General features: G+C 38.8%; 1 protein-coding gene across 2 annotated transcripts in view; it reads right to left on the bottom strand.

The window, feature by feature from the left end:
• The window catches only part of SMN2 (survival of motor neuron 2, centromeric), a 46102-nt gene that overhangs the window by 15818 nt on the left and 18049 nt on the right, over nt 1–12235 (bottom strand). For both annotated transcript variants that reach the window (XM_040451310.1, XM_040451318.1), the window contains exons 3-7: nt 12034–12153; nt 10922–11122; nt 10610–10765; nt 8029–8124; nt 6785–6895 (exon numbers count right to left, since the gene is read on the bottom strand). In XM_040451310.1, the coding sequence (XP_040307244.1) occupies nt 6785–6895; nt 8029–8124; nt 10610–10765; nt 10922–11122; nt 12034–12153 (684 nt within the window). The remainder of the gene's footprint in view (nt 1–6784; nt 6896–8028; nt 8125–10609; nt 10766–10921; nt 11123–12033; nt 12154–12235) is intronic.

Below are 12235 nucleotides of genomic sequence, written 5' to 3'. Positions count from 1 at the left end.
ACGGGTACAGGTTTTCTTAATGAGTGATACAAATGTTCTGGAATGAAATAGTGATGGTGGTTGTAGAACTTTGTGAATATAATTTAAAAACCACTGAAATGTACACTTTTAAACGATAAATTATATCTCAATTAAAAAGATGATAATATCTTGAAAGATGTAGTAGCAGTGGAGAAAAAAGCAAAGTGCAATGATTCAGGATCTGTTGGGAAAGAGGCAACAATACTTTCCTACAAATTGGATGTGGAAACGTGAAACAGAGTGAGAAAATATGGCTAATGCCAGGCCTGTGGCTTGAGAAATTGGTGCTGGTGCACCAATGTTATTGCTTACTGAGAAACATAAAAGGCTGTGGGAACAGAGGTGTAAGAAATGACACGTGAAGTTCTGTTTCGGTTGCAGTTAGTTTGAGATGTACCTAACAGACATCCACATGGTGAGGGAAAAGAGGCAGCTGCATAAGTAAGTCTGAAAGTCAGAGCTTATACCTGAGAAGTACCACCACAAACATACCATTTTAAGTCAAGGAGTAGAGGCGAGGTCACCTAGTGAACATTTATAATTAAGAAACAGGGACTGTGGACCTTGCATAAGGATTCTACTTGGATATTCAGAAGAGGAGGAAAAGTTGTTAAAGGAGTATAGAAGGGACAGTCAAGGAGAAAGGCTCAAAACTAGTAGATGATATGGTGTCACTGAAGGCAAGAGAAAAAATGTTTCCAGAGTTACACTTTGGAACACAATTTATACACAAATGTGTAAAATGTACACAAATATGTAAAAATGTTGCAGAGAACTAACTAAGGTCAAAGCAGAGAAAAGACCACTGATGTAGCAATCTTCAGTAAAATCTCAGCAGAGTGGGGAAGACAGAAGTGCACCTGATAGGACTGAAGAGGTGCCGTGAGGTAAGGGAGAGAACTAGAGATAACTCTGAAGAAGTCTGGCTGCACTTTGCAACTATGTGGATGGAACTAGAGGGTGTTATGCTAAGTGAAATTAGTCAGAGAAAGACAAATATCATATGAGTTCACTCATATGAGAACTTTAAGAGACACAACAGATGAACACAAGGGAAGGGAAGCAAAAATAATTTAAAAACAGGGAGGGGGACAAAACATAAGAGACTCTTAAATAATTCGGATGTAAATTAAAAAATAAATACATTATTTAAAAAAATAAGTCTGGCTGTGAAGGAAAGGTGAAAAATGATGTGATAGACAAGTTCTAGAGAACATAGTTGAAGTAAATGGTCACTAAGTTTAGCTAAACAGAACTAAAACGGTCACCAACATACAATGATGAGTAAGACAAGCAAACTGCTGGCTAAATTCTTACAGTATGTCTGTAGATCAAGAAAGATGAACATAAAAATAATACATTTCTTAGCAGCACTCACACATACTGGAAGGCAGACAAATAGATATGATAGACTACTGTCTATATAATAGACTACTGTCAGTGGTGACTTACGGAAAAGCTAAGAAATAGGCGTGGCTTAGGTCATCAAAGGGATTTTTGTCTTATCTTTAATTTGCTCAGTTCTTATTTTTATTTTTTTATTAAAAATTTTTTTTTAATGTTTTATTTATTTTTGAGAGAGAGAGACAGAGCATGAACGGGGGAGGGTCAGAGAGAGAGGGAGACACAGAATCTGAAGCAGGCTCCAGGCTCTGAGCTGTCAGCACAGAGCCCGACGCGGGGCTTGAACTCACGGACCGCGAGATCATGACCTGAGCCGAAGTCCGACACTTAACCGACTGAGCCACCCAGGTGCCCCTAATTTGCTCACTTTTTAAAATGTAATGTATTCATGAATCATCTGTAATCAAGAAATGCATATATTCTTAAAGGATATAAAACAATGTAAATGGCATGATGAGAACAATATAAAAAACAAACCATGTAAAACTCCAGAGACAGGACAATAAAATACAACAGATGGCTCTGGATTTAATCCTGGATCAAAGAAAGCAATCTTGGGGGCACCTGGGTGGCTCAGTCAGTTAAGCGGCCGACTTAGGTTCATGTCAGGATCTCACGGCTCTTGAGTTCAAGCCCCAGCACTGGGCTCTGTGTTGACAGAGCAGAGCTTGGAGCCTGCTTCAGATTCTGCGTCTCCCTCGCTCTCTGCCCCTTCCCTGCTCACGCTCTGTCTCTCTCTCCTTCAAAAATAAATACAGTAAATTTTTTTTTTTTTACTAGGGGCACCTGGGTGGCTCAGTGGATTGAGTGTTCAACTTCAGCTCAGGCCTCGCAGTTTGTGAGTTTGAGCCCCACGTTGGGCTCTGTGCTGACAGCTCAGAGCCTGGAGCCTGCTTTGTATTCTGTGTCTCCCTCTCTTCCTGCCCCTTTCCTGCTCACACTCTGTCTCTCTGTCTCTCAAAAATAAATAAACATTAAAAAAATTAAAAGCAAATTTTAAAGAAAGCTACTTTTAATTCTCTTGTAAGGGACATTGGTGAGACAACAGGCAAGATTCAAATAAGGCCAAAAGATGAGATCACAGAATTATATAAATTTTAATTCCTGATTTGATTACTCTGCTACGGTTGTATAACATTCTTAGTTTAGGAAACATACTGCATTTAAATGTAAAGGGGTATAATGTTTGCAACTGATTATCAATTATTTCAGGGAAAAATACATATACACATAAAGAAAAAAAAGACAAGTATGAAATAAGTAAGAATAATAAACCTAAAGTGGTACAGGGGCACCCGGGTGACTCAGTCGGTTGAGAGTCCGACTTCAGCTCAGGTCATGATCTCATGGTCCGTGGATTTGAGCCCCTGGACCGAGCTGACCGCTCAGAGCCTGGAACCTGTTTCAGATTCTGTGTCTCCCTCTCCCTCAGCCCCTCCCCAGTTCATGCTCTCTTTCTCCTTCAAAAAATAAACAAACATAAAAAAAAATAAAAAATAAAAGAAACTGAAAGTGGTACAAAGGTGACACTTGGGGACAATTGGGTGAAGGATACATAGAAATTCTTGTACTATTTTCACAACTTTAAGTCTGAAAGAGATTTTTTTTTTTTTTAAGTTACAAACAAACAACAAAAAGCACTTGTATTCTGGTTTGCTTATCTGCCAAAGGTAAACTTTCACACACTACATGACCTAGCAATTCCACTTCCAAGTGTATACCCAAAAGAAATGAAAATGTACATTGACACAGAAACTTGTATACGCATGTTCATCGCAGCATTATTCGTTAAAGCCCCAAAAGAGAAATAACCCACTCAATGGATTATTACACTCAATGGATTATTATTCAGCAATAAAGTGAAGGGAGAGAGAGGGAGAGAGAGACAAGAGAGAGAGGGAGAGAGCGCGAGAGAGATTATGCTAAGTGAAGAAAGAAAGACACAAAGGATGACATTTAGTATAACTCTATTTATTCGAAGTGTCCAGAAAAGGCAAATCCACAGAGTAAGTTAGTCATTGCCTAGGCCTGGAAATTTTGAGGAAAATGGGGTACATGTTTGTTTTCTTAGATAATGAAGATATTCCATAAATGACTGTAGTTATGGCTGTGTAAATGTGAATATACTAAAAACCCAAACCAGTGACTTGTTTACTTTAAAAGGTGAATTGAATGCCATGTAAACTATATCTCAATAAAACTTAATTAGTTAAAAAAAAAAAAAGTCACAGGCAATGCTGTTTTCCAAACTGGAAACAAGCTACATATCCATCAATGGTTAAAAGAAATAAACAGATTATAGAATGTTCATGCAGAAGAACACAACAGAGCTACGACTATACACAACAATGTATATTACTCTCATAAACTGCTGAACAAAATATGCCAGCCACAAATGTATGTATAATTCCAAACCATAGAAGTTCAAAAAAGGACAAAAGTACTCTATGACACTAAACGTTAGGAAAATGGTCACCCTTGGCAAAGGGATTAGTAGTGAGTGATTAGAAGAAGACATAAGGAGGCAGTAGCTTATATATTTTTTTTAAATCAAGCTGTTCACTTCTAATATATGCACTTTTCTGCATACATCTTTTTTTTTCTTTTTTATTAGAGAGGGAGGGAGGGAGGGGGGGGGGGGGAGAGAGGGAGAGAGAGAGAGAGGGAGAGAGAGAGAGAGAGAGAGAGAGAGAGGCGGTGCAAGTGAGCAAAGGGCAGAGAGAGAGAATCCCACGAAGGAACAAGAAGGGGAGAAGGGGAGAGAGAGGGGGAGAGAGAGAGAGAGAGAGAGAGAGAGAACCGGGGCTCATATGAAGCAGGGCTCCAGCTCATCTGACAAAGATGGGACTAGAAATCATGAACTGTGAGATCACAACCTGAGCCAAAGTCAGATGCTTAAAAGACTGAGCCAACAGGCGCCCCCACCCCCGCTTTTTTTTTTTTTTTAAGCTTAGTGATTTGAGACAGACAGCATGAGCAAGAGCAGGGGAGGGGCAGAGAGAGAGGAAGAGAGAGAGAAACCCAAACAGGCTCTGCAATGTCAGCACAGAGCCCAACGCAGGGCTCAACCTCACAAACTGAGATCATGACCTGAGCTGAAATCAAGAGTCTGAGGTTTAACTGACTGAGCCCAACAGGTGACCTCTGCATACACATTTCAATGCAAACACTATAAACACCAAATAAACCATGAACCTCTGTATAATATGAACTTGAAAATAAGTCAAAATATGGCCTATCTGGGTAAAAGAACTCTCTTTCCTTCCAAAAAATTGAAAAATAAATATAAATCACATCAACAGTTTACTTATACACTATATGTAATATTTTTCCAAATATTTCATAATGAAAAATACACGTAGAGAAACACGAAGTGCAGAAAAGAGAAGCTTAGTATGTTAGGTAATTGGACTCAAATTATAAATGGTTAACTTGTTACTTTCCATCATCTTTCTAGTCATTAAAAGGGGAACTTCATCATACTATACAAATAGACCAAGTTTATACAATGACTCAAGAATACCTTTTATTATTTTTATTTAATTTTTTAAAAAGTTTGTTTATTTTAGGGCGCCTGGGTGGCTCAGTCGGTTAAGTGTCCGACTTCAGCTCAGGTCACGATCTCACTGGTTGTGAGTTTGAGCCCCGCATCGGGCTCTGTGCTGACAGCTCAGAGCTAGGAGCCTGCTTTGGATTCTATGTCTCCTTCTCTCTCTGCCCCTCCCCTGCTCATGCTTTCTCTCTCTGTTTCTCTCAATAATAAATAAACGCTAAAAAAAAATTTTTTTTAAAGTTTATTTTAAGAGAGAGTGGAGGGGGGGACGGAGGGAGGGAGGAGTGTGTGTGTGTGTGGGGGGGGGAGAGAGACAGACAGACAGACAGACAGACACAAAGAGAATATCCCAAGCAGGATCCACACTACTAGCGCGGAGCCAGATATGGGGCTTGAACCCATGAACTGTGAGATAGTGTGACCTGACGAGAAATCAAGAATCAGATGTGTAAGTGACTAAGCCACCCAGGTCCCCCAAGAATAGCTTTTAAATAACATTAATGGGGGCACGTACAGATGATACATTTAAAAAAATCATACCTTCGAGTCAGTTGTTTATTTATATCTTCTATATATTAACCAAGATTTCAAGTAGTTATAATATCACATCATAATGTCAGCATGGCATAGTAGCTTCCTTTCAAAAATTTAAAAATTTCCTGAAAAGTCACAATACTACAAGTGTGAAACAGACTGATGTGTAAAATGGTACATATGGAGCCTCAGTTCGTAAGGTCCAGTTTGGCATGTATCACCTCAGGCCTTCCTCTATGCACAAAAGAACCTAACACCTTTTGTCTTTATTTCTTTTCTCAAACTATTATTCTTTCTTTTTCTATTTTTTTTTTAAATTTTCTTTTTAACGTTTATTTATTTTTGAGAGACAGAGCACGAGGAGGAGAGGAAGACACAGAATCCGAAGCAGGCTCCAGCCTCCGAGCTGTCAGCACAAAGCCCGACACCGGGCTTGAACTCACAAACTGTGAGATCATGACCTGAGCCAAAGTCAGCCGTTTAACTGACTGAGTCACCCTGGAGCCCCTCATTTTCTATTTCTTGCAATGCATTTTGTTTTATATTAAAACACAAAGACAAATGAGACTGGAAAATAATTTAAAAGAGTGTCATTAAATTAGAAAATGTATAATCAACATAACCTAAGAACAGGAACAAAATTTTATTTTTATTTAAGAGCAAGAGAGAGACAGAGTGAGTGAGCAGGGGAGAGGGGCAGGGAGAGAGAAAGAATCCCATGTTGGCTCCATGCTCAGCATAGAGCCCACCACGGGGCTCAACCCCACAACCTTGAGATCATCATGACCTGAACTGACATCCAGAGTTGGACATCCAACTGACTGAGCCAACCAGGCGCCTCAACATGAAAAAATTTTAAATGAACTATAATTACACTTAGCAATTCAAGAGAATGTAAGCCTTAAACAAAAGTTATATATATATGTATTTTTGAATGTATTTATTTATTTTGAAGTAGAGACAGAACGTGACCAGGGGAGGGGCAGACAGAGGGAGACAGAGAATCCCAAGGAGGCTCTGCACCTTAAGCGTGGAGCCCGATGCAAGTAATGAACTCATGAACCAGAGATCATGACCCGAACCAAAATCGAGTCGGATGCCCAATGGACTAAGCCACCCAAGCACTCCAATAGTTGTATGTTTTTAAACTTTATGAGGTAGTTTCAACCTTTATGATCTGCCAAACATAACAAACCACTTTTTAGTCACAAACAAAACAAGGTCACATAACCACAAAGTGATTGTCAGGAAAGATGCTGAATGATCACTTACCATATAGTAACCAGTATGATAGCCACTCATGTACCAAGAGATTAGCATACTTCCCAAAGCATCAGCATCATCAAGAGAATCTGGACATATGGGAGGTGGTGGGGGAATTATCTGGAAATGGAGAAAGATATAAAGTCAATAAACAAAAACTGAAGTCTGGACATCCATTTTACATAGAGAATGCTGGATGTTAGCTCTATCTTTCCCTACATTTCATGCCATTACCTATTTAAAAAAAATTTTTTTAAAGACATTTTGAGAAAGCCAACCAGTAACAACAGGCCAACAAAATTAAGATAAATAAAACTCAAAAGATAAAAGATCACATAAAATGTTTAGATAATTTGTTTTGATTTTCCAACTATTATTCTGTTCCATTATGAAGCTATGGCTAAAAGACCAAGTATATATACTTTAATGGTTTTCCTTAAAAACATCCAGGGGCACCTGGGTGGCTCAGTCAGTTTAGTATATGACTTCGGCTCAGGTCATGATCTCATGGTTCATGGGTTCGAGCCCCACATCAGGCTCTGTGCTGACAGGTCAGAGTCTGGAGCCTGCTTCGGATTCTATGTCTCCCTCTCTCTCTGCCCCTCCCCTGCTCGTGCTCTGTCTCTCTCTCAAAATTAAGTAAATGTTAAAAAAAAAAAAAATTAAAATACAACACAAAACATCCAAATAGCATTTCAAGTAAAGGTCTTGAGTAGAAAAACTGAGTGGCTCCCACTGAACACATGGAATGTGCCACAAAGTATCTTGTATCTAGCCTACTGTTGATATCTCAAAGTCAGTCTACCGTTAGAAATTGGGACAGACCATGTGACACTAAATTCCAAGCACATCTGGAAGCACATTAATCCTTGTATACAGTGTAATTAAGTCCTTTAAAATAAGAGCTTCCTCCCTATAGAATGAGATATAACTTCTAAGAGGAAGGAAGCATGCAACATAGGGCTCAGATATTGGGGTAATAAGAGGACTAAGTCTGGATAGCAGAAGGACATTTAAAAAAGTAATCCAAGTTGGTTGGTTGGTTGATTTATTTATTAGAGTTTTTATTTATTTATTTTGAGAAACCAGAGGTCGGATGCTTACCTGACAGAGTCACACAGGTGCCCCCAAAACCCTGAGGTTTACACATTAGAATCTGGCTGTAGGGATGGTATAAAATGACACTTCCATGTCCTGCTAAATCCCTAACTACGTATGAAAGCAAATTTTAATCTGAATTCTTTTACACTTACTGGTGGTCCAGAAGGAAACGGAGGCAACCAGCATGATAGGAAGTGTGGTGGTGGTGGTGGTGGAGGTGGTGGTGGGCCATTGAACTTTAGACCAGGCTGTAAAGAACATTTCAAAGGAAGATTAATTTATCAATTTAAATATGAAAAGAGGAAAAGGATTTAATGTCTTAAGAACCTAAATAACCACCCAGAATGATACATTATACATATCAAAAGAGATGAAACAGGGGCACCTGGGTGGTTCAGTTGGATAAGGGATAAACATAAGCTTCCTACTCTTGATTTTTGCTCAGGTCATGATCTCATGGTTCGTAAGATTCAGCCCTGTGTCGGACTCTGTGCTGAGTGTGGGGCCTGCTTGGGATTTTCTCTCTCCTTCTTTTTCCACCCTTCCCCCGGTTCTCTTTCTCTCTCTCTCAAAAAAAAGATGAAATAGAATTTCATATACCAAATGGTGAATTTAAACAAGACTCATAAATCTAGATTTTCCTCATTTCCTTTCATATTTAAACATTCAGAAAGTAAAACCAAAGTAAAAAGATTGCCAATTACCTCAGAAATCAGAGACTGTGTATTTAGCAAGATATTTCAATCATAAAAAAGACTGTATCTGCCACAATGTCGTTAATTGTGTAATCTTTTTATGGATGTCCCCTGAGTTACATATACTAACATAAGCATATATTGTAAAAATTAGTAAACCTCTCATTTAACAAGAAAAGTCAGCTCCATCAGACCAATGAAGTACGATATGTAGATAAATTAAGAGGTCTGATCATTCTAGAAATTGTAATATAATGCAAACCTCTTTAAGAAAGCATTAACAGGGGTGCTTGCGTGGCTTAGTCAGTGAAGTGTCTGACTCTTGGTTTCTACTCAAGTCATGGTCTCACAGTTCATGAAATCAAGTCCTGCATCGGGCTCTGTACTGACAGTGAGGATCCTGCTTGGCATTCTCTCCCAGTCTTTGCCCATAACCGACTCACGCATGCTTTCTCTCTCAAAATAAATAAATAAACATTTTTAAAAATGGTAAAGGGTCACCTGGATGGCTCGGTTCGTTAAGCAACAGACTCTTGATTTCAGCTCAGGACATAACCCCACCATTTTGAGTTCAAGCCCGCCTCAGGTTCCACACTGACCACACAAAGCCTGCTTTGGATTCTTCCTCTCTGTCTCTCTCCCTGTCCCTCCCCTGCACACACTTTCTCTCTCTCTCTCAAAATAAGTAAATAAATAAAAGGTTAAAAAAAAAAAGCACTCACAGAAAATCTTCAAGGCTTTAATAAGTCAACACTGATTTTTAATTTTATTATTATTATCGCCTGAATACTATAACCTACAGTGAAGGGGTGCGTAGATGGCTAAGTTGGTGGAGCGTCCAACTTAGGCTCAGTTTGTGAGTTTGATCTCCACGTCAGGCTCCTTGCTGTAGGATGGATCCTCTGTCCCCCTCTCTCTGCCCCTTCCCCACTTACGCGCGTGCCCGCTCTCTCTCAAAAATAAACAAACAAACATTAAAAAATTTTAACTTCCTTGGTGTGCCTGTGTGGGTCAATCAGTCAAGCGTCTGAATTCCACTCAGGTCATTATCTCACGTTTCATGAGTTTGAGCCCCTCATCTGGCTCTGTGCTGACAGCTCAGAGCCTGGAGCCTGCTTTGGACTCTGTGTCTCCCTCTCTCTGCCCCTCCCCCGCTCATGCCCTGTATCTCTCAAAAATAAACCTAATTAAAACAAATTATAAAAAAAGAAATCATTCATCTTCTCTAAAAAAAAAATTTTTTTTTAACCCCCAGTGAAGAAATCACTCCTTTATACAAAACAACTGGACAGGGACACACCAACTTGGGTTCCATGATAGAACTTAAAATAAAAAAAAAATTTTTTTTTAATTTTTTTAATGTTTGTTTTTGACAGAGACACAGAGAGCAAGCAGGGGAGGGGCAGAGAAAGAGGGAGACACAGAATCCAAAGCTGGCTCTAGGGTCTGAGCTGTCAGCACAGAGCCCGACGTGGGGCTCAAAGCCACAAACTGCGAGATCATGACCTGAGCCGAAGTCAAAGGTCCAACCGACTGAGCCACCTAGGTGCCCCAAAATCTTTTCTGTTTAAGTTGATTTGCTACTTACAGCCAAGAGACCCATAAAGGAAAAGAGCATTTACATTTTACTCTACAAAACAATCTAGGGCTTCAGGATTTAATATATTAGATGCTTCTGTATTAGATGTAAATACTGTGTTTCTCACCAACTGTTATGTATCCTAACCAAATGACATGAAGAACCAGAGCATAACACCCTGGTGACAGTAAAATACCACTATACTTTCTAACGTAAATTCATGAGATTATTAGTCTAATACCCAATCCTCCATAAGAACAGTTGGGAAAGGCTTTCAGTGTAAAGTATTTTGCATTACTATTTTATTTCCTTTTCAAAGAATTTTCAAGTGTGAATTTATGATATCTACAGAAAGCTACAAAACTTTCAAGGAAAAGCTAAAACTCATCCAATGGAGGGGTGGAAAGTTATAAAATTATTAACTGTTTCCTGGGAAAACTTTTCTGGGCAGAAATGTACCTTTCCCGGTCCCAATCCTGCTCCTGGCATGGGGGGTGGTGGAGGCAGAAAAGAGTTCCACGAAGTAGCTTTTGACTTGATGTTATTTGATTTATTTCCAGGAGACCTGCAGGAGTTCTCACTTTCATCTGTTGAAATTTGACTTTCATTTTCATTCTTTAAAAAGAAAAAATATACATACTTTTGTTATAAAGGTATCATGGAAAAAAGTGAATACTTCAGGGGATCAAACAACTTTGATTTTCTCATCTCCTCTCTGCCTCCAAGAATTCTTTTTTCTTTCCTTTTTCTTTTTCTTTTTGGTATCCTTACCTCCTGAGCATTCTGTTCTACATTATTATCCACTGCAGAGGCCGGGGAAAGTAGATCAGACACATTTTGCTCCTCCCTATTTCCATATCCAGTGTAAACCACAATGCAGGTTTCTCTCTTAAAATCAATTGAAGCAATGGTAGCTGGGTAAACGCAGCCGTCTTCTGACCAAATGGCAGAACATTTGTCACCAACTTTCCACTATAAAAGAAACCAAAGATACACACCCACACATATTTCTTTTAAAGAGGATACATTGTAATCTTGTTTAGGTGGGGTAAGGTAGGTTGTGGAGTGGAGAGTCTCTAGGTAACTGATCTGGAAGGCAGAATGATCTTTGGCTTGGGGCCAAAGACACATAAATCTGAATTTCCAGTATCAATATAATTTTGCTGTTTATAGAATCATGCCACATATTTACCATGTAATATGAATTCTGCCAACTATATAATCAATTAAGACACGTTTGTTAATCTCTTTAAGTCTCAATTTCCTCATCTGTTAAGGAATTACAATAAAATCTACCTCATCTGTTTGTTGTGAAGAACACAAAGGAGGGAGAGTGTGTACAGGGTCCTGCACTCTGATTCAGCACATAGCCAGTGCTTATCAAATGTTAGCTCTCTTCCCCCTTGGTAATGATAAAACTTAAGGGGACTGACAAGGCACCAAAATATTTAGCTTTCAGGTCTGCTGTTTTAAATAGCAGAAATGATTTTACCTAGAATTTTTGGTTCCTGGGTATTAGTTTTAGGGTTTTTGAAGAAAAAAAAAAAAAAAAAAGCACAGCCATTTCCCAGTTTTACAATGCCAATGCAGTTTAAGGCCCCGAGGTGCTCATCCCAAGTGACCATGGGCTCCTGTACCCCACCTCCCACATAAAGTAAACACAATCTTCAACATATTATTTACATTCCCACCTAACTCACTATACTTTTACTGACATGCATGTTCCTAAACAATAGAAAGTTTAACAGCTATTTTAGAAGTTTTATGATTACCTGTCAGTGGAAAACACTATACTAATCATGTGAGTTAAATATATTTTACACTATTATTGAAAACAGTAACAAGAAATTCTTTGAAGTTCAATCTCAATGTTTTAAAATAACCTGCTTCAGGGCTGCTGTGGTATTCTTTTTTTGGCTTTTATTCTTCTTAGCAGGTTTTCTTTTAGGTGTGCCTTTTGGTTTATCTGAAGCTTCAGAAATGTCACCATTCTTTAGAGCATGCTGTGAAAATATGAAGAACAATGGACATGTTACAGGGTCATACTTGAAAAAAAGTGTAACAATATAACCCAGTAACTACCAA

This window comes from Herpailurus yagouaroundi, unplaced genomic scaffold (assembly GCF_014898765.1).
Source record: "Herpailurus yagouaroundi ecotype Mexico unplaced genomic scaffold, PumYag 29, whole genome shotgun sequence".
Lineage (NCBI taxonomy): Eukaryota > Metazoa > Chordata > Mammalia > Carnivora > Felidae > Herpailurus > Herpailurus yagouaroundi.
The sequence above is the reverse complement of the archived record's forward strand: the minus strand, read 5'-3'. Positions and strand labels throughout refer to the sequence as shown.